Raw genomic sequence first — 22,394 nt, 5'->3', positions numbered from 1 at the left:
AAGATTTCCCTCGAAATATTTGTCCCAACCCCTTTATGTTTAGTCAACCAGTCGATACACTTGTTGTTCAACTGGACCCAGGACTCACCTTGTCCCCCCTTAAGCAATGGTACACCTGCTAAGATCAAGACATAAGGGCAGGCATCAGGGGGCAAGTGAAGGGCTGGCCCTGGTTGTTTTGTAGACCTAGTATCAACGGATTTACCCTTGTCTGAACCCATATTAGTTTGTTTCCCCGACTTTATGGTGGCTGAACTAGGTCCCCCCTTTGATGTACCGGCAGCCGCACTAGCGGGGCACGGCGGTCCAGCTTCTACAGCTGGAGTATGCTGCGATGGTGTTGCAGGTCGGCTTTTTCCTGCTAAGGCATCCCTAGGTGCAGTGTTATTTACCAGTGTACTACTGTTAATGATTGGCCCGTCTCCCAATATGACCTTACTAGCGGCCTCCATATCTTTCAGTAGTCGTTCTCCCCTCAGCAGCTCTAGGCTAATCACCCCTTTCCTTTTTACATCTTCCTTTTTTACCAGGTTTTCCAATCTATCAAGTCTTTTAAAAATTGTATTAAACTATTTGATCATTTGACTTTCCATTTGTTTAAAAATTGTGTCGACTATAGTCTCAATAAAATTTCCGTTTAACTTTTTTTGAGTAACGCTTTCAATTATGGGCTCAGTCTGTGTACAGGCAGAGTTATGTCCTTCTTTATGGGGGATTATAACTGTATCCCCCCTCAACCAGTTGCAAAGACTCATTACTATCCATTCCATCCATGCCGCCCCCCTGATAATTGTTTCCCTCTGGTCCACATACTCTGGGGTGTGGGTTGGTTCTTGTTGCGTAGGGGTTGTTTCCTTTTATTTATTGTTTGTTTCGAGGGACCCCTTTTCCTCTTATCTCCGACAGTCTTATTACTCGAGGTCGGGGGAGGGTTAACGGTTAAAATGACAGGATCTTGTTGTGAGTCAATGATAATAGTTGAACTGCTACCCCCAAATTGAGCTACCATGGGGTTGGCCGGTGGGTTAACCGACAAGGTAGATTTCGTGACTGTGACCGCAGGGTAAAGCGGCACAGCATTATTTGGGCAGTCTTGCTGGAGCTCTAAATGTGAAGTCATAAGACCCAATGACATCCTCCTCTCGGTATTGGCAATTTCAGTGCTAACCAAATTGAAAGCATTTTCCAGCATACTCTCAAAGGAGGGTGGGAGGACAGAAGGGCCCTCAGAGTCCTGTGTGATGGCACTGGTGTTTCGTTTCCCCATAATGCTTTTTTGGGCTCACCTTAACAGCAGCTTAGAGGGGTGCCCGAGCTTAGCCCGGCTGGACCCGCACGCGTCGCAGGAGAAAGACCGGTGCCTTTCTGCGCCTCCGGCGATGTCGACGGTGGGCGGGACTTGCGGAGGATTGTGGGGGCTGTAGTCCCCCGCACTGCGGCCGCGGCTCGAAGCGCGACGGCGGGAGGGACCTGGCAACCAAGCGACAGCACTCCCCAAAAGCATGCTCCCGCCGGTCAATCCCCCAATGCGGCAAAGCAGAGCGAAGAGAGGCCTCTGACACAGGCCACAAAAGTAAGTAAATAAGTGGCAAAGTACCCGCAGGGCAGACCTCTTTGTAGCAAGAAAAAGCTCCGTAGACCACTCTGGACCGCTCTGGGGTGCTCCGCTGGGTCAGGTGCCCCTCTCCTCCCGGCGCCCCTCTCCTCCGGACTCCTCCGGTAGTGTCCACAGCAATCCTTTGTTTGTTCCAATCTCCAGTCTCCCCACAGCTCTTAAACATCCGATTGACTCTATATTTTCCTTCCGACTACAACCAACTTCAATATGCGAAGGCGAGGGGAGGTAGGCACTCAGAAGGTTTGGTTAAAAAAAAAAAAAAAAAAACTTTTGGCTTCTGTCCTACATATCTCCTCCCTCATGAGAACAATCGCTTGGTAGATTAATATTGTAGTCTCCACATACAATAAGTGCGAGTGGCTAGTGAGCAAGTTCGCTCGAGATAGTATTCAATACTGTAGGATCATCACCATTGCATCCAAATATTGTACTCGTTAGTTTCTTCCCCGCCCCATATTGGCATTCAGTGATTGCGCAATGACAACATTTATCTGAACATGATCGCTTAAACTGCAGCCCCCCTCCTTTGGCCAGGATCACCACACCCCGTACCTTGGCCCCCTGTGTCATCTCACTTACCAGCCTAAATCTCAGTGTATTTAAAATCTGTAGTTGTGACCCATCTATATGTGTCTCCTGGATGCAAATGATATTAGCACCCAGCGACTGTAACCCAACCGCAACATTATGTCTTTTCTTCACATCATTTAGGCCACATATATTGATGGATGCCACTCTCAATACCCCCATACACTTTTATGGTGCTGGCCTATGACTGATACCCTATCTCCATTAAACCTTGCCACACTTCCAAAAATCTCTATCCTTTTACTACAAAGTACTGCACAAATGTCTGACATATAAGAAACAATGCAAACTTAACTATATGTTCGAGGCATATGAGCTGCAGATTGTACACTTAGCATAGATCGCCATCTGGTGTTGGGCCCGGATGTTTGCAGTTTGTTTTTCTTCTTGGACAGTCTTTGGAAGTCACGAGTTTGGTGACTCCTCCTTCGGTCCGTACTGCGCATGGGCTTCGGCTCCATCCTCAGATTGTTTTTTTCCGCCATCGGGCTCGGATGTGATACTTCGTGCTCCGGCTTCGAACTTCTACGGTTCCAGCCTCGACGGAAAATCCTCGTTTCTTCGAGTTTCTTTATCATCATCTTCATCTCTCGAAGCGGCACTTTTCTCCATCCCGTACATCGGCACCGGCCTTCGGGCCCTCCTCGACTCCGGTCCCGGCCGATGGAAAGGACTCCGTTCAAAAAGTGCCCAAAATGTGGGTCTAAATTTCCCCACACCGACCTCCATCAGGTGTGTAATCTTTGCCTCTCTCCAGAACACGAGGCCAGACACTGCCCCGCCTGTAAGTCTTTTCGATCGAAGAAAACCATCCGGGATCGAAAAGCTCGACGCACCATGGCGCACTCATCGTCTTCAGCTCCACCGGACATCTTCGGAGACGGCGCCGAAGCTTCGGGGCAAACACACACCGAGCAGGAAGAAGACGTCATCAGCGCTTCCGAGGCCGATGACTCCGACGTGGAGGACATCACACCGGCGCAGCGGGCCGTGAGTACTGTGCCCCCTCCCACCCCCGCGCCCAAAACCAAAGAGACTCGGGTTACTCCCTCGCCTGCCGGCCTGGGCAAAACCAAGACCAAAGCTTCGATCACCCCACCTTCGGGCCCGGTGTCGAAGCCTCCAAAGTCTCACGGCAGCTCGGGATCGAGCCAGCCGACGCCCGGTGCCGAAAAACAGCATCCGGCACCGAAGAAAGCAATATCCAGCTCGACTCCGAAGCCACCGGTGCCGAAGCCTGGACTCTCGGTGCCGACCAAACACAAACACAAATCTGTCGGCACCGACGCTCCGGCGCCGAAAACTCCTTCGACGCCGAAAAAACCGGAGGCCCCAAAAAAGCATGGCGCACACAAACCATCGAAGTCCTCGGTTCCGAAATCACCGGTGCCGACGGACGATTCGACGCCATTGGCTCTGTTTACACCAGACCCTTTACAAAAGACTCTGTCCAAAGATCCAAAGACTGGACTATTGACTTTAATTATCAAGAAAAGACGCCTTGATACTCCGGCTCCTCCTCCACCACCCAAACGGAAGGACTCTGCTACTTCTCCCCTCAGAGTGCCCTCCCCACTACCACCTCCCCTACCTCCTCCACCTCCTCCACCCCCTCCCCCTCCCAGGTCTCCGCCACCTTTACCTCACTACTCTCCGGCCCCGTCCCCAGATCCGGACGACGGGGACCCGGACAATTATCCGGCGGACGCCCCAATGGATCCCACTCCACCAGGGACCCCAGACCCGTGGGAGGATTACAATAACCCTGATGTACCCGATATTCCTCAGGACGACCTATACCCATCCAGGCCGTCTCCTCCAGAGGACTCCTTAGGGTTCCATCATTTAGTGCAGAGAGCAGCACACTACCATGGGGTGGACATGCACACTGAACCAGTGGAAGACGACTTCTTACTGGATACATTCGACATACAGGACAAATCCACCTCTATCTTACCCATGCTTAAGGGTGTCACCAAGCATGCCGCAGAGGTGTTCAAAGACCCTGTCAGGGCCAGGGTACTAAACCCTAGAATAGAGAAAAAGTATAAGGCGGCACCCACAGACCCTGCATACATTAAGGGCCCTGCTCCCTTAGATTCCCTAGTTGTCTCTACAGCTAGAAAGCGGGCTAACTCCCAGTCCTCAGGAGAAGCCCCACCGCCAGACAAGGAATCCAAACTCCTAGACGCGTCTGGCAAGCGCACCGCCTCTCAAGCTGCAAACATGTGGCGCATTGCAAACACACAAGCGCTACTTGCGCGCTATGACAGAGCACACTACGACGAACTTGAGGCTCTTATGCAGCACCTCCCCGAGAAACACAAGCGTAGGGCTCATGAGCTAATACAGGAGGGTAAACTCATTACAAACACCTCCATTAAGTGTGCCCTCGATGCAGCCGACACTGCTTCTAGAGCCATAAATACCAGTGTCCTGCTTCGTCGCCATGCCTGGCTCAGGATCTCAGGGTTTAAGCCTGAAGTCCAGGCGTCCATACTCAATCACCCCTTTGACCAACAAACTCTCTTTGGGCCCAAGGTAGACGAAGCGTTGGAAAAGATGAAAAAGGACACAGACACAGCAAAGTCTATGGGGGCACTCCAAACACAAGCGTCTAAACGTTCCTTTCGACGCTCCTCCTTTCGTGGCACAGGCAGAGGCTTCTCCACCGATAGCACCTCTACCTCCTACAAATCCCCTCCTCAAAATACCTTTTCAAAGGGCAACCAAAGGGGTGGTTACAGAGGCAACAACAATAAGGGCAGGGGCAAAACTAACAACACCCGTTCTGCCACCCCGCCCACACAATGACTTCCCTCCGCTCCCCCCAGACCATTCCACTCCGGTCGGGGGCAGACTACAAAACTTTATCCACGCATGGGAGTCCATAACATCGGACAAATGGGTGACCCAAATCATCCGGTCAGGGTACTGTCTCGAGCTAACATCTACCCCACCCAATATCCCACCAAGGCACCGCCCAATGTCTCAAGAACATTCCACACTGCTCAAACAGGAGGTACTCTCCCTCCTCCAAAAACACGCTATAGAGCAGGTCCCCATCAATCAGCAAAATCTAGGGGTTTACTCCCTATATTTCCTAATACCAAAGAAAGACGGGACCCTCAGGCCCATTCTGGACCTCCGGCCTCTAAATGCCTACATACATTCAGACCATTTCCATATGGTCACCCTACAACAAGTCCTCCCGCTCCTCTGTCAGGGAGATTTTCTCACAACCTTGGATCTGAAAGACGCATACTTTCACATTCCAATACACCCCTCTCACAGGAAATACCTCAGGTTCGTGGTGGACGGGCAACATTACCAATTCACGGTTCTCCCCTTCGGGGTCACCACCGCACCACGAGTGTTTACCAAATGCCTAGCGGTAGTAGCAGCACACCTCAGACGTCAACACATTCACGTCTTCCCTTACTTAGACGACTGGCTGATAAAAGCCGCGTCTTACCACCAATGCGTGCAGCATACAAACAGCACCATCCAACTGCTCCACCAGCTAGGCTTCACGGTGAACTACCAAAAGTCCCACCTCATACCATCTCACACAAAGCAATATCTCGGGGCCACTATAGACACCTCCAAAGGTATTGCCTATCCAAACACAGCCAGAATCACAAGCATTCTAGCCTTACGCAAAACATTCCTTCCCCAACACTCTCTTCCAGCAAGAGTGTTCATGAAGCTCATAGGAATGATGGCGTCTTGCATCTTTATAGTGCCCCATGCAAGACTACACATGCGTCCACTTCAAGAGTGCCTAGCACAACAGTGGAACCAGGCCCAGGGTCAGCTGACGGATCTGGTGTTGGTGGACGGCCGCACACATCATTTTCTGCAGTGGTGGAACACCACAAACCTTTCCAAAGGGCAGCCGTTCCTGGACCCGGTTCCTCAGGTGATTCTAACAGCGGACGCATCGCTCTCCGGCTGGGGAGCGCACCTCCTACACCTCACAATGCAAGGTCTATGGACGCCACAGCAAAAATTGCTCCACATCAACCATCTGGAGCTCTTGGCGATCTTTCTAGCCCTAAAATCTTTCCAAAAACAGATTTCGGGCAAAGCAGTCCTCATTCGCACAGACAACATGACTGCAATGTATTATATCCAAAAACAGGGGGGGACACACTCTCCCCAGCTCTCCCGCTTAGCCCAGAGCATATGGAGATGGGCAATTCCCCAAAACATCTTTCTCCTGGCACAACCCGTTCCAGGCGTACAAAACACCATGGCAGATCTGCTCAGCAGACAAACGCAACCACTACACGAATGGGAACTGCATCCGCAAGTTCTTCAGCCATTCTTCCAACAGTGGGGGCATCCTCAAATAGACCTCTTCGCCACCCACGAAAACAAAAAATGCCCAAGCTTCGCCGCCAGATACCCACACCCATTGTCCAAGGGCAATGCGATATGGATGAACTGGTCAGGCAGATTTGCATACGCCTTTCCACCTCTCCCACTAATTCCATTAGTGGTCAGGAAGCTACAACAGCACTCCCTCACACTCATTTTGGTAGCTCCGACGTGGGCCAGGCAGCCGTGGTACACCACGCTACTACAACAATCAGTGGTACCACATCAAAAACTGCACCTATCCCCATGCCTCCTAACCCAGAACCATGGAGAAATCAGGCACCCGGACCCAGCTCAGCTCAACCTGGCGATCTGGCTCCTGAAATCCTAGAATTCGGATACCTTAACCTTCCCCCTGATTGCATGAACATCATCATGGAAGCCAGACGTCCTACCACTAGAGCATGTTATGCCGCAAAGTGGAAAAGATTTGTTATTTACTGCCGTAACAATACAATCAACCCTTTAGATGCATCCATACAGCACATCATATGCTATCTGCTCCATCTTCACAGGTGTAACCTGGCATATTCATCCATACGCCTACACCTAGCAGCGATCGCTGCTTATCTACAAAACAGACAGCATTTATCTCTCTTCAGAGTGCCCGCTATTAAAGCCTTCATGGAAGGCCTTAAACGAGTAATTCCTCCCAGGGCACCACCTTCCCCTGTATGGAATCTAAATTTAGTTCTTACACGACTAATGGGTCCGCCCTTCGAACCAATGCATAAATGCGAGCTACAGTTTCTCACCTGGAAAACAGCTTTTCTCGTAGCTATCACTTCCCTTAGAAGGGTTGGTGAAATACAAGCGTTCACTATACAGGAACCCTTCATACAAATACATCACAGCAAGGTCATACTTCGCACAAATCCGAAGTTCCTGCCCAAGGTCATTTCCCCCTTCCATCTCAATCAATCGGTGGAATTACCTGTCTTCTTCTCGCAACCTCAATCTGTTGCAGAAAGAGCCTTACACACACACTCGATGTAAAAAGGGCCTTGCTATACTACATACAAAGAACGCAACCCTTCAGGAAGACTAAACAATTGTTCGTCTCCTTCTCTCCACCACATAAAGGCAACCCCATTTCTAAATCAGGGATAGCTAGGTGGATTGTAAAATGCATACAGATTTGCTACCAAAAGGCTAAAAGAACATTATCTGTTCCGCCTAAAGCCCATTCTACAAGAAAGTTAGGGGCTTCTATGGCCTTTCTAGGGAATATACCCTTAGATGACATCTGCAAAGCAGCCACATGGTCTACACCGCACACCTTCACAAAACATTACTGTGTAGATGTGCATTCCAAGCAGCAAGCTAGAGTGGGCCAGGCTGTACTAAAGACACTATTTCAAACCACTGCAACGGATACCGGTGGTCGCCGCTAGGGTTGGGTACTGCTATATAATCTATGCTAAGTGTACAATCTGCAGCTCATATGCCTCGAACGGAATATGCTACTTACCAGTATGCATCTGTTCTTGGCATGTAGAGCTGCAGAGTTGTACACGCCCACCCGCCTCCCCGGCTACCTGTATCCGTTCCAGTGCATCTTATTTAGATACTACACACATGGGTTTCTCACTGTGATTACCAAGCTCCATCATTTCCCTGTTGGCGAAAAACAATCTGATGATGGAGCCGAAGCCCATGCGCAGTACGGACCGAAGGAGGAGTCACCAAACTCGTGACTTCCAAAGACTGTCCAAGAAGAAAAACAAACTGCAAACATCCGGGCCCAACACCAGATGGCGATCTATGCTAAGTGTACAACTCTGCAGCTCTACATGCCAAGAACAGATGCATACTGGTAAGTAGCATATTCCTCCTCTCGTCCCCTAAGTATCGCCCCCTCTACCCCCCCACACCAAACATCAGGCAACCAGGCTTAAACATGAGCCCGTGTGAGCACGTCTGTGCCACCCATCCTCTCCCTTTACCTCCTCCCCCTTTGAATGTGGCTTGCCAGATACTCGTATCCCGAGGAACCACTGTTCATAAGCCTGAAATCCTTGCTTACAATAGATATTTTTACTATTTACCCCCAATATTCCCTGTTGCAATATCGTCCAAAAGTTTCTGTCATTGAACTTCAGAAGTGGAACTGAAATTCTGGCATTTGTATATCTCCTTCAACCTGGCTGGATTTTGTAAGAAAACCAAGGCCCCTGCAGATTGAAATGGGGTCATTAATTGCCTGAGCCATAATCTCCTTTCGACCGTAGCATGTGCAAAGTCAGTCGTAGTAAAAAAGGAAAAACCTTCAAACCTCCTTTTGACATTGGGTCCAGCTAGATCATACACGGCTTGACGAAGCAAAAAGTCGGCAAAATAAATCAATTTGGCACTCGGTAGAGATTTTCTCCGGAGGAATGCCTTGATGGTGAAATAGGGAATCTGTGAGCACATTGAACTTCCTTGTCCCAATCTCCTGTAGAAAGCTCTGGTAGGGGGCCTCTCAGCATATTTACTACGAACTTTCTTACATTGTTGCCCTCACAGTTCTCCGGGCCCCCTAACAGCCTTAGAGTATTGCGCCGCTGCTGGTTCTCATAGTCCTCGAGCTTCCACATCACATCCTTTTATAGTACTGTCCTGCAATGAGGCCTGCACCTTCAACATTACCACTGTGCTTTCCAGCATTTCCAATGCGTTACTCCACCATATTCAGTCACTCAGCAATGTCCGAGCAGATCTTTCAAACTTTCTGTACGGAGCCTTGGAGTTTTAGTGGCTAGCCGTGCCTGTCGATTGTCGGTTTTAACAGCATCCTGAAAGGCTCGCAGGGACTGCAAGATCAGAGCCAATGAGGACTAGGCGGGGTTTACTCGCTTCATAGGATCTGAGATCCCATTGGAATTCACCGCCGTTTGCATCTCACCTTCATCTATCCCCTCGGGGGGAGCATTTGTGTTGCTAAATAGTCCCACCCTACTTCCTCCACCATCTTGTGCTCCCCTGGGATCTTCCGTTTATTTTTTTTTCTTTGTGGTTGTGGCTATCTCTGAAGGGCTGGTATTATCTGAGGAGGAGCCCCACACCATCCTCCTCACTACTGATAGATAGGCTAATGTCTGAAACCTCTGACTCTTCTGTCAGTGAGATTAATTTTTCCCCGGTACATCTGGGGTCAAACAGCCAACTTCCATATTTGGCCCTCACTTCCTCCAAGAGAGTGTAGCCCAGTCTTGCTAGCCACAGCTGCTACTCTGCTTTCCTGTTCGCTATTAGTTATGCCAGACATACCCGCATCCATCATCCGGGGTCGAGTGCCCTCCACTAAGACGTCTTCCCTCGGACTAATATGTACGGCATGTACATGTGCCTCTATGATGGTGTTCTCACAATTTTCCTGCCAGGGAGTCATGTTTCCCCCGTCCGGGACGTCTGACCTTTTACTTTGTCCAGTGGGTGTTTGCACTGCAGATGTTATTGCTTGGTCAGTTTCTGATATATGGTCGCTTCAAGCCCTGTCCATATCCTCATTGCCATTGTTAATGCTGGAATCCTTTTGCATCTCAATTTGGGTGACCCATTCCCCACCCAAAGCTTTGGGTGAGAAGATGTTTAAGATGGATGGTTGGAGGAGGAGCCTAGCGCGCAACCAAGATGGCCGCGTAGGTGCGAGGCTCCCGAGGACCTCCGTGACCTCCTACATAAATCCTGGAAATATCCTGTCCTAGATGAGGGGACTGTGTCGGTGAGCCCGAGCTGAGGTGTCACCCGTTTTCCGCTTCCAAATTGGACCTCGGACACCGGCGGGAGCACCGATTGAGGTTTGCGGCCTTCTCCACGCCGGCCCCCTGGATTGGAGTTACGGGGCGATCCGGAGACAAAGTGATCAACAGCGGCGGGCAGGGCTGGGCGACTCGCGTACCCCGCACTTTCACTTTCGCTTTTGCACCCTCCTTGCTGTGTAGGCGAGGTTGGGTTGCGGGGCGGTGTGTGGTGGTGTGGCCTCGTTGGGGTGCCCTGCTGGCCCGCCGGCTGTGATCCGTCCTGCGGACCTGTGGCTGCCCCCCCCCCGGAGCCCGTGAACTGGTTTGTCGGCCCTTTCCGAGGTGATTGGCACGATTTGGGGACTGAAACCATGTCCTCAAAACAAGATGGCGACCGGGCAAAGGTGAAGTCGACCCGCCGTGGCGCAGCCCATCAGTCCAACAGCATGGACCGTTACACCCTCCAGAAGGGATCTCCCGAGGTGCCGCGTAGGTCTCCTGAGGACCCGACTGATGCTCCTGCGCTGCCCGCGGATCTGACCCTGCGAGATGTCATGGGCGCTATCGCCGAGATGAAGGCCTCAGTGGACCAGCGCTTTGAAACACTGGCGCAAAAGATTGACTCGGTCCACGTGGATGTTGGCCTGGTGAGGGCTGATTTATCCAAGACTAATGACCGGGTCGATTCTTTGGCCCACACCACCTCGGGCCTTACAGCGGACGTGGCGGCCCTCCAAAAGGAGGTGCGCCGGCTTGGCCAGGCGAGCGCCCTGATGGATCGTCGACTGGAGGATTCCGAGGGTCGGGCCCGGAGGAACAATGTCCGCATTGTCGGGGTGCCGGAGGGACGTGAGGAGGCGGCGGCGGACCTGTTTGTGGAGGACCTGATTCTCACCCATCTCCAGCCCCGGGGGCTGAGTAAATTCTTTGCGGTGGAACGTGCCCACAGGGTTCCCGGAGGAAGACCTAAGGCCGGAGCCCCTCCGAGGCCTATCATTGCCCGGATTTTCAACTTTCGGGACAGAGACGCTATCCTTCAGACTTCTAGGCAACAAGGACCGGTCAGACTTGACAATATGGACGTAAACTTCTATCCTGATTTCACCCCAGCGGTCCAGAAGCAGAGACTGAGCTTTCTCGGAGTCAAACGTCGTCTACGGGACTTGAACCTCAAGTATGCAATGCTTTTTCCAGCTAAGTTGCGGGTGGAGGTGGATGGCCGCACGCACTTTTTTGATCGTCCCGAGGCGGCCGGGGACTGGTTGGACTCCTTGCCCGGGGACCGGGGCCGGGGGGGTGGGGGGGGCGCGGTTGGAGGGGAGGGCTCGCCGGATCAGGAATGAGGGATTAATAGTAGGCCTCGCTCTGGATAACATTGTCGTCATTTTTGACTGTTCGTTAAGTCTCCCTCCTGTGGAGGTGGTACGGGGTCTCTTGGGGGCTCTCCCTCCTCCTCTGGGGGACTAGTTAGTTTAATCATTCATGGGGCGACAGGCACACTGCACTTTGGGGGGGCTGTTTGGGCTCATGCAGGGGTGCAGGGAGGGGGGAGTTCTGTTGGGATGGGTGGGTTGGGGTGGGGTGTTGTTCGTTTTTACCGCAAGGCAAACCCTTTATTGTATTGGTGTTTTTAAGGTGCTCTCCGGGGGACGAATGATGGCTTCTGTATGTGATGGGGGTAGGGACCTGACTTTATTGTCCTGGAACGTTAACGGACTGGGGGATAGGATTAAGCGAGGTGTGGTCCTGCAGTATTTGAAACGACTTTCACCAGATGTGGTCTTTCTGCAGGAGACACATCTTATTGGTAATTCCTTTTGTGCCATGAATCGACGTGGCTATCGCTTGGTGGCCCACTCGGGCTTCACGTCGGGCTCACGGGGGGGTGGGCATCATGGTGAAGAACTCGCTCCCGTTGGAAATAGACGAGGTGCGCCATGATGAGAGGGGACGCTACACTGTCTTAGTGGGGAGAATGGAGGGTAAAGTAGTTGTCTTTGTATCAGTGTATGTCGCACCGGGGTTACAGTCTACGACTTTTGCAGACTTAGGGCGCCTCCTTCTTGACCTTCCGGGGGGGCTTCTGGTGGTTGGGGGGGACTTCAATGCGGTGGTTTCTGGGACCGTGGATCGTCACCCCCCTAGGGACCTCCCCCGGGCGCAGGCGTGGCTGTCCGGCTTCTTGGATACACTGGGATTGGTGGACTGCTGGCGCTTAAAACATCCCATGCAGCTGCAGTACACTTTCCACTCGGGTGCCCATGGTAGCCTCTCACGGCTTGATTATGTCCTTGTCCCTGCGGCCTATGTTGGGAGGGTAGGAGAGGTGCGCCATTTGGCGCGGGGTATTTCAGATCACTCCCCGCTCCTGTTGCACGTTGATGTCTTCCCGAGGGGGGAGGGCAGGGTAGCTCCAATCAATGCCTGGTATCTGCGCGACCCCACTATTCGCGCTGATTTGATTAAATCCTTGCAGCGGTATTTCGATGAGAATGTGGGGTCTGTCCCTTCGGCTATCTCCCTGTGGGAAGCCTTCAAAACAGTTCTTAGAGGGGAGGCCCTCTCCTTTATTTCCCATGCCCGGAGGCGCGAGCAGGAGGAGGTGACCCGGGTGGAGGCCGAAATCGCTGAATTGGAGGGTGATCTAGAGGGTGGGGTGACGGACGCTGCACTACATGTCCTACAACTTAAGCAGGCGGCCTACAGGGCCCTCGTCACGGAGGCGGCCAGGGGCCTCTATAGAGAGCAACAGGGGCGACTGTATGATGTGGGTGATAAGGCTGGTAAACTGCTTGCATGGTTGGATAAAAAGGAGAGAGCGAGTCGTGTGGTCCCGCTGATTGAGAGGATGGATGGTGTGCGTGTCACCGAACCAGAAGACATTGTCTCTTGTTTCGCGGATTATTTCCGCGAGGTGTATTCCCCGGTTTCTCCCTGCTCGGAGGAGGACTCCCATGCCCTGCTTAGGGATATCGCGCTGCCTTCCCTTTCGGTGGAGGACAGGGTGTCGTTAGATGCCGCTCCTACCTCCGACGAAATTATCCTCGCCATACGCTCGGTCGCATCCGGCAAGGCCATGGGCCCGAACGGCATCCCTATTGAGTTGTATAAGCTGCGACCGGATGTACTGGCACCCCACCTCCGTGCGATGTTCCTGGCGGCCCACTCGCTGGGCTCCCTCCCGCCGGACCAACGTCTGGCTACAATCGTGGTGATCCACAAGGAAGGGAGACCTCGAGACCGGGTTACATCCTACCGGCCTATCTCGCTCTTGAATGCGGAGCCCAAAATCCTCGCCAAGGTGCTAGCCAACCGGCTGGTCGGCCTGGTGGGCGATTTGGTCCACCAGGACCAGTCCGGCTTTATTCCCCATCGCAACACGGCCCTTAATCTGCGGCGCTTGCACGGGGTGCTCGCGCGTGTCCCGTTTGTGCGGGAGCCGGCCATATTGGCGTCCTTAGACGCCACCATGGCGTTTGACACGCTCGAGTGGCCATACATCTGGGCTATGCTGGCGAAGTTTGGATTTGGCCCGGGGTTCATCAGCTGGGTCAAATTGTTGTATTCGGGCCCATTGGCACAGGTGGTGGTGAACGGAAGAGTATCGGTCCCATTCGAGCTGGGACGGGGCACGCGACAGGGCTGTCCCTTGTCGCCGCTCCTGTTCGCGCTGGCCTTGGAACCCCTGGCGGAGTGGCTGCGGTGGCACCCTTCCATCCGTGGTCTCCGTTGGACCCCCGAGTATGAGGACCGCGTGTCCCTATACGCTGACGATATCCTATTGTACCTAGCCTCCCCGCGTAAATCACTGATTGTCCTGGTTGATGTTTTGCGCTCATTCGGCCGCAACTCAGGCCTTGTCATCAACTGGGCTAAATCATGTGTGTATGTGCTTTCCGGGGAGGCTCCCGTCCTCCCGCGGGGCTGTCCGATCCAGATTGCCTCGCAGGGGTTTCGGTACCTGGGGGTTTACATTACTCTGGACCCGGAGGCCCGCTACGAGCGGAATTTGCTTCCCCCCCTCCAGCGCTTGAAGGAGGACGTCGCGCGCTGGCGGCGCCTGCCGCTTTTGCCGCTCGGCCGGGCGGCATTGTTTAAGATGATGTCGTTGCCACGCTTCCTGTACGCTCTCCAGAATACTATGGATTTAGTCCCGGCGCGCTACTTCCGTGAGGTGGAGAGTCTACAGCGCCGCCTGTTCTGGGACGGGAGGCCGCGTATTGCCCTGGCGAAGTTGACGCTCCCATGGTACGACGGGGGGATTGCCCTCCCGGATATTAAACGGTATTACTGGGCCTCCCAGCTAGCTGCAATTAATCATGGCCTTTACGGGCCCGCCTTAAACCCGGCATTTGAAATGGACAAGATGCTCCTGCCTGGTGGCGACTATAATCGAGCGCTCTACTCTGGCGCGCCCGGACCCCGCCTGACGGGACCTACGCGTGTCATGGTACGAGTATGGCACGCGGCTAACGCAGCTATGGGGTGGAAGGACCGTTTGACCCGGGCATCACCGTTGTACGCGTCTGAGAGATTGGGCTCCCTGTGGACCTCGAAGGGCTTCGAGAAGTGGGACACGATCGGCATCAGTAAAGTGGGGGACCTCTGGACGAGGGGGGGATTTAAAACATTCGAGACGCTGCAGACGGAGTTTCAGCTGCAGGGCAGTGAATACTTTCGGTACTTGCAGGTCCGTCACGCGCTGGGCTCAGTCTTCCCAGACGTCGCCTCCATCCCGGAGTCTTCCCCCCTGGAGGATAGAGTGCTGGATGGCCATGTTCCGGACAGCACGATCTCCCTCATTTACAAAAAATTGATTAATGATCGCTCGGGCTTGCTGACTGGCCTCCGCGAGGCTTGGGTTGCCGACGGGCTGGAGTTGGACGACGAAGACTGGATTTCCGCGGTGGCCTCTCCGAAGGAGGTGGCCATACCGGCTCGCCTTCGCTTTGTCCAGCTTAAGATACTCCATCGGGTTTACATGACGGGGCCAAGGCTTCTGCGTATGGGCTATGCTGAGGATGGGTTGTGTAAGCGTGGGTGTGGTGCTTTGGCGACTTTTTTGCATATTTTGTGGGAATGCCCGAAGGTGGAGCGATTCTGGCGTGGTGTGCATGAGGTCCTGCGAGTGGTTACGCATGTCGCGCTGCTGCCTGAAGCGAGGAGATGCCTGCTGAATGTGTGGGAACCAACTGACTACTCGGTTCCGCAGACGCGATGGGTGACTCTGGGATATATGATAGCTAAGCGTGATATTGCTCAACTGTGGGGATCCCAGAGGCCCCCGGCGGTGTCGGCCTGGAAAGAACACATGGATTGGTGCATGTTCCGAGAAAATGTGGTGTATGTGGCGAGGGGTAAGCCTGGGGCATGGGTGAAAGTATGGGGCCCCTGGAACGCCTACCGCGGGGGTATCTGCGCGCCACCACTGCTGCCTGCGGCCTCACCAGCCCCGTCCCCTTAGTTGACTCCTTTCCATAGCCCCGAGCACGGAGTTCCCCCAGTCCTCGATCTGTTCCCTTTCCCCTCTTTAGACTCCTGTTGATAGCTGGGGTCCCCGATTCGGGGAGCACGTGCTGTTACTTTCGATTGCGGGTTGCCTTGCGAGTGTGTTTTTTTGTGTTGTGTGTATAAAATGAAACCGTATTGTGGGGTCAGAGTGATGTGGCCCCCGACGCCGATACCTCCTGATTTTGCTTCTCTGCACCGCCCAGTGTTCTTGTATGAATGTCATATGCTCCTGTCATTCTAGCGGCCGGCCGGAAGGTTGTAGGCCCATACTTGTATATTCTTGAGATTGCAATAAACGGTTTCAAAAAAAAAAAAAAAAAAAAGATGGATGGTTGCGATTTCCCTACATCAGTAGGTGGTTTAGCTCGCCGTAGATTTGTTTTTCCTGGAAGTTCAATTTTGTGATGTTCGATTTTTCCCTGTTTGTCGCGTTTATTTAGCCGTAGCTCCCCCTTTTTGAGATCGATTTTCAAATCAGAGCCCTCACGCCGCAACTGTACGGCAGTAGTGGTCGTTCGCTGCTTTTACCCTTCCTTGAGCAGCCATTGCAACGGTCTTGGTGTTGGGCTCGTGCTCTGTGTCTAGCAGTGCTCCAGCCGATAGCGTGTTCGTTTCCTGGCAACCACCGTAGGCGTGCACGGAACCTGCCAACGCTGTTAGCAGAAGCCGCGTTAGGGCCTCCCAGTACCCCCCGCAGAAGTTCCCTTGAGCCTCGCAGGCATGTCCTCGCTGTCAGACTTGATGGAATGTCGGAGAAATCCACCGAAGAACACCGCGACAGTCGTGGACTTCACTGCAGCTCCAGCGCATACTCGTAGCCACCAGCCGGGATATTTACACCGCCAAGGGGGAGAGAGGTAAGGTGGCTTCTACTCAGACGCCGTCTTGCTGCTGCTATTTTAACGAGCACTCCACTTTTATTTGTCAAGCATTTTCATACTGATAGAATGATTTTAGTTCACAGATCAGTAGAAGGCTGATCAAGAGAAGATCTGGTTTGTTTAAGGGGCGGAATAGTCTCCGCAGCAAAGATGCCTAGTATTACTGTAGTGACATCAGTAGTGAAGTTTAAGTCAAATATTTTTGTATAAAGTTTTGTATTTGAAGCCAAGCAAGAGTTTTTAAACATGGATTAACAAACATTCCTGATCCTTTTGGATGACGGTGCTTTTAGTGAACTAAGGTGCAAGTTAGAGGGGATGTGTACCCTATACGTGGGCTGAATTCTTTTTGTACATGGAGCAATATTCTAGTCTATTAAAGCAAGCAAAAGAGGTTTTTCTCCAGCATACGTTGTGAGTTCTTGTATTTGAATGTTCTCTCATATGTGATAAGGAACAAAATGGAGGCTTAGTGAAATAAATTGTCTATGATCACGCAGTTTGGTCAAGCAGGGAAACTGGGAATCATTCCAAATTCTCCAGTTTCACACTGTGCAATTCTGTCTAGATAGACAATCTTTTTCTGGGATCAGAGGTTAATGCTTTATCCTTAATTCTTGGAGGATTTGAGTAGAGTGTGCGTGATCTGCGGAATCCACATTTTATTTTTGATAGTTTTGCATAGGACCATCCTTGCCGAAGGATATGAGAGTTTGCTAGTGACCGGGTATTGCCAGTTCCACATTTATAGCATGCACTGTTTTTGAGGTGGCATTCTGGCATGCGCTTTAAAGCAAGTCTTCCATTGCAAATTTTGGGGTACCCTAAAGTGGTTCATACTACTGAAATCAATAGGATCTGTGGAACTCCGTTAAGGGGGGGGGGCAGAGAGAAGGATGTGTGGGGGCAGGAGGGCTTATGTGCAATCTGCTTCTACAAATGTGTGTGATGTTAGTAACCATTCCTGTAACGTTTAGGTTTTTAGACTTTACACACATGGTTTATTTTCCTGTATTTATAAACAATGCACTTTTCCCTCTGCCTGGTATCTGGTGTGGGTACTACATATCGTCATGAATGTAAACTGAACTTATCCGTTTGAGGGCCCATTGCTGGTTGGATTTCTCAGCTGCTTGTATCATTGCCTTCTCGTTAAGGACTGTGGTAAATTTTCAGGGCTCTATGTAACAAACTTTTACATTACCAAATTAAAGAAAAACGAAATACTGCATGTTTGAAGCTTAAATCTGATGATTGTCTTTCCAGCTTGCATCGGTTGTTCTGAAACAGTATGTGGAAACTCACTGGTGCTCCCAGTCGGAAAAATTTAGATCACCGGAGACCACTGAAAGGGTATGTATTTGGATTGCCATTAACCATTACACACTTCTTGGTGTACTAGGTTAGATCTTAAGGTTTCCCACTAGCTTAAATGTTAGGGTTTTCTGATAACGAGTATCTAACCTGTGTGCCTTGACTGACCTATGATAAAGGTAATTGTATATTTCTGGTTCTCCTATTTTCCTAACTCTGGGTGGACAAAATGGTATATTGTGAAACTGCTTGTGTGCCCTGCATCCTGCTTCTTGAACCAAACTCTCTGCCACCAACAAAGCATCCAAAAATAATTAGTTGCAGTGATCATGCTGTTTTTTTATTACTTGCATGCAGGGAATTACTGCCTTGTCTGAGAATGATCACAGCCCGGGGTTTGCAAGCATATTTGTAAGTTTGTGCGAGTAGAGTATGACCTTAAGTGTTGTAGTCGAAGAGTGTCTCAGGGGATGATCTAAATGTAAGTGACACAGTAACAAACTATGTAGGTCTTAATAAAGGTATGAGGTGTACAGATTCTCAGTTCTGTTTACTGTTAAAAATTGGGTTTTTGTTTGGCAGAGGTATGCATCCTGTCCAAGCAGGTACCACAATCCTAAACAGGTTAAGTCAGATACACACCCTAAATTAACCTGTGCTCACCCTCTGGTAGCTTGGCACAGAGCTGTCAGGCTTCTCTTCAGAGACAGAGTGTAAAGTATTTGAGAAACCATTCAAACAGTGGAAACACATCACAAAAAGATACCACACCTGGTTAGAAAACTATAGCTTAATTTAAAGAACAAAACAAGACCAAAAGGACAAAAGTCCAGTAAGTATAACCGCAGTTATGAATTTTTAAAGAATAAACTGAATTGCAGTGATTAAAAACATAAATCATGAAAAAGGGCTATCTGGTTGCGCCACACTGAGTCAAATCCAAAAGTTCAGGCCAACCACGATGGACTGCTGGTCAGATACAGGGACCAGCCTTGACCCGCTGTAATGTACCATGTTTGCGTCCACCATGAGGACCAGAGTACGCAGTGTGATACTTAGGATAAAGGCGGGTGATGCGTCAGAACTAGGGTCGATGCACTGCGCAGTTGGGGCTGCGTTGCAGTGGGACCTCACAGTGGTGGTGATGCGTTGCTGTCAATCCTTGCAGTAGTGGGGATGCGTCATCGTCAAGGGAGATGCACCGGTTCCGAACCGCACACATCTTCGATGCATGCTTTTTTGCTGGAGCAGCAGTTTATACCTACTTCCAAGGGCCCAGGACTGGGTTGGCACCACTTGGGATCAATAATCACAATCTTTGGAAGGGTGATCCCTTAAAGTCCCTACATTTACCTGAGCTCAACCCCCAGGTAGCTATGATGCAGAGCAGTTTGAGAAAATGTGTATTTATTCAGTACTAAAGTAATAATTTGCAGTGGAAATGCAAATCAATGAAAATCCCAAAATGAATTGGAAAAACAGAGTAAAATGTCATCAACAGAATGGCACCAAATTGTCAAAAATCCTATTAGGGTAACCCAGATACCACACAGTGGTAGTAGTAATCAATGGTTGCAGTAGAACAGGACATGGGCGCAGTTTGACACTGACCACGTTGAAGTGATTAGGTCATGCTGGTCAAACATTTTACCCTCTTACTCTAATCCTTTAAGTCCCAGTCCACCACAGAAGTACACTTCTAAAGGCCCACAGGACCTCAGGGGAGGCACTTAAAAATTCACAGAGTAGGCCAACAGGAGGGCCCAGTCCTGGTCGGCTTGCCACTTGTCAGGTCGGTGTCTGCAGGAAAAGGTCTCTTGTAGCTTTTTTAAATTAGTTTTTCCTGCAGCGATTACTTTATTCCATGTGCCCTAGTTCATCCTATTTTTTTAGGTATGCCTCAAACTGTACTGCTTTTGATCTTGCAGGCGAAAATGGTCATCAGGCAGCTGCTTCCCAACGGGCTGAGGGAGTCAATCAGCAAGGTGCGCTCCAGCGTGGCCTAAGCGGTATCTGCGATAGCGCACTGGGACTGGCCTGAGGCCTGGCCTCAGCTTTTCAACTTGCTGATGGAGATGCTAGTCAGTGGAGATCTGAATGCAGTGCATGGAGCCATGAGGGTTTTGACTGGTGAGTCCCATGAGTGCCTAAGACCTAGCTGTACAGGCTTCTATAAAGCAATGGATGAAAGGGGAGGGGGGGGTGGCCTTATTGAGCCAGCCATATATTGTAGCCCTGGCACAGTAAATGGAAGCAAGCACTTACTGGCAAAAACTCTCTCTATCTCTATTAGAGATATCTCTAGCTCTATTAGAGATGTCTCTATCTCTATCTCTATTAGAGATGTCTCTATCTCTATTAGAGATGTCTTTATCTCTATCTCTATTAGAGATGTCTCTATCTCTATTAGAGATGTCTATCTCTATTAGAGATGTCTCTATCTCTATTAGAGATGTCTCTATCCCTATTAGAGATGTCTATCTCTATTAGAGATGTCTCTATCTCTATTAGAGATGTCTCTATCTCTATTAGAGATGTCTCTATCTCTATTAGAGATGTCTTTATCTCTATTAGAGATGTCTTTATCTCTATTAGAGATGTCTTTATCTCTATTAGAGATGTCTCTATCTCTATTAGAGATGTCTCTATCTCTATTAGAGATGTCTCTATCTCTATCTCTATTAGAGATGTCTCTATCTATTAGAGATGTCTCTATCTCTATCTCTATTAGAGATATCTCTATCTCTCTCTATTAGAGATATCTCTATCTCTATTAGAGATATCTCTTTCTCTATTATTGATATCTCTATCTCTATTAGAGATATCTCTATCTCTATTAGAGATATCTCTATCTTTATTAGAGATATCTCTATCTCTATTAGAGATCTCTATCTCTATTAGAGATCTCTATCTCTATTGAAGATATCTCTAATAGAGATATCTCTATCTCTATTAGAGATATCTTGATCTCTATCTCAAAAAATATAGATAGATCTATCTCTATCTCGCTAAATATAGATAGATCTATCTCTATAAATATAGATAGATCTATCTCTATCTCTATCTCGATAAATATAGATAGATCTCTATCTCTATCTCGATAAATATAGATAGATCTATCTCTATTAGAGATGTCTCTCTATCTCTATTAGAGATGTCTCTCTATCTCTATTAGAGATGTCTCTCTATCTCTATTAGAGATGTCTCTATCTCTATTAGAGATATCTGTCTCTATTAGAGATATCTCTGTCTCTATTAGAGATATCTGTCTCTATTAGAGATATCTCTGTCTCTATTAGAGATGTCTCTATCTCTATCTCTATTAGAGATGTCCCTATCTCTATTAGAGATATCTCTATCTCTATCTCTATTAGAGATCTCTATCTCTATTAGAGATCTCTATCTCTATTAGAGCTATCTCTATCTCTATTAGAGATATCTCTATCTCTATCTCTATTAGAGATCTCTATCTCTATTAGAGATATCTCTATCTCTATTAGAGATGTCTCTATCCCTATTAGAGATGTCTATCTCTATTAGAGATGTCTCTATCTCTATTAGAGATGTCTCTATCTCTATTAGAGATGTCTTTATCTCTATTAGAGATGTCTTTATCTCTATTAGAGATGTCTCTATCTCTATTAGAGATGTCTCTATCTCTATTAGAGATGTCTCTATCTCTATTAGAGATGTCTCTATCTCTATTAGAGATGTCTCTATCTCTATTAGAGATGTCTCTATCTCTATCTCTATTTGAGATCTCTATCTCTATTCGAGATATCTCTTCTCTATCTCTATTAGAGATATCTCTATTTCTATTAGAGATATCTCTATCTCTATTAGAGATCTCTATCTCTATTAGAGATATCTCTATTAGAGATGTCTCTATCTCTATTAGAGATGTCTCTATCTCTATCTCTATTTGAGATCTCTATCTCTATTAGAGATCTACATCTCTATTAGAGCTATCTCTAGCTCTATCTCTATTAGAGATATCTCTATTTCTATTAGAGATCTCTATCTCTATTAGAGATCTCTATCTCTATTAGAGCTATCTTTATCTCTATTAGAGATATCTCTATTAGAGATGTCTCTATCTCTATTAGAGATGTCTCTATCTCTATCTCTATTTGAGATCTCTATCTCTATTAGAGATCTACATCTCTATTAGAGCTATCTCTAGCTCTATCTCTATTAGAGATATCTCTATTTCTATTAGAGATCTCTATCTCTATTAGAGATCTCTATCTCTATTAGAGATCTCTATCTCTATTAGAGATATCTCTATTAGAGATGTCTCTATCTCTATTAGAGATGTCTCTATCTCTATCTCTATTTGAGATCTCTATCTCTATTAGAGATCTACATCTCTAT

The 22,394-nt window shown here is 49.4% G+C and overlaps 1 protein-coding gene across 1 annotated transcript in view; it reads left to right on the top strand.

Moving 5' to 3' along the window:
* The window catches only part of LOC146866940 (importin-9-like), a 96,539-nt gene extending 76,395 nt beyond the window's left edge, over window positions 1-20,144 (top strand). Inside the window, exons 3-4 of the mRNA XM_085618460.1 lie at window positions 17,973-18,059; window positions 19,949-20,144. Coding sequence (XP_085474586.1) covers window positions 17,973-18,059; window positions 19,949-20,026 — 165 coding nt within the window. The 3' untranslated portion in view covers window positions 20,027-20,144. The remainder of the gene's footprint in view (window positions 1-17,972; window positions 18,060-19,948) is intronic.
* Window positions 20,145-22,394: the final 2,250 nt, after the last annotated feature.

This window comes from Triturus cristatus, chromosome 1_2, assembly GCF_964204655.1.
Source record: "Triturus cristatus chromosome 1_2, aTriCri1.1, whole genome shotgun sequence".
NCBI classification, from domain to species: Eukaryota; Metazoa; Chordata; class Amphibia; order Caudata; family Salamandridae; genus Triturus; species Triturus cristatus.
This window is presented reverse-complemented; position numbering and strand designations above follow the sequence as displayed.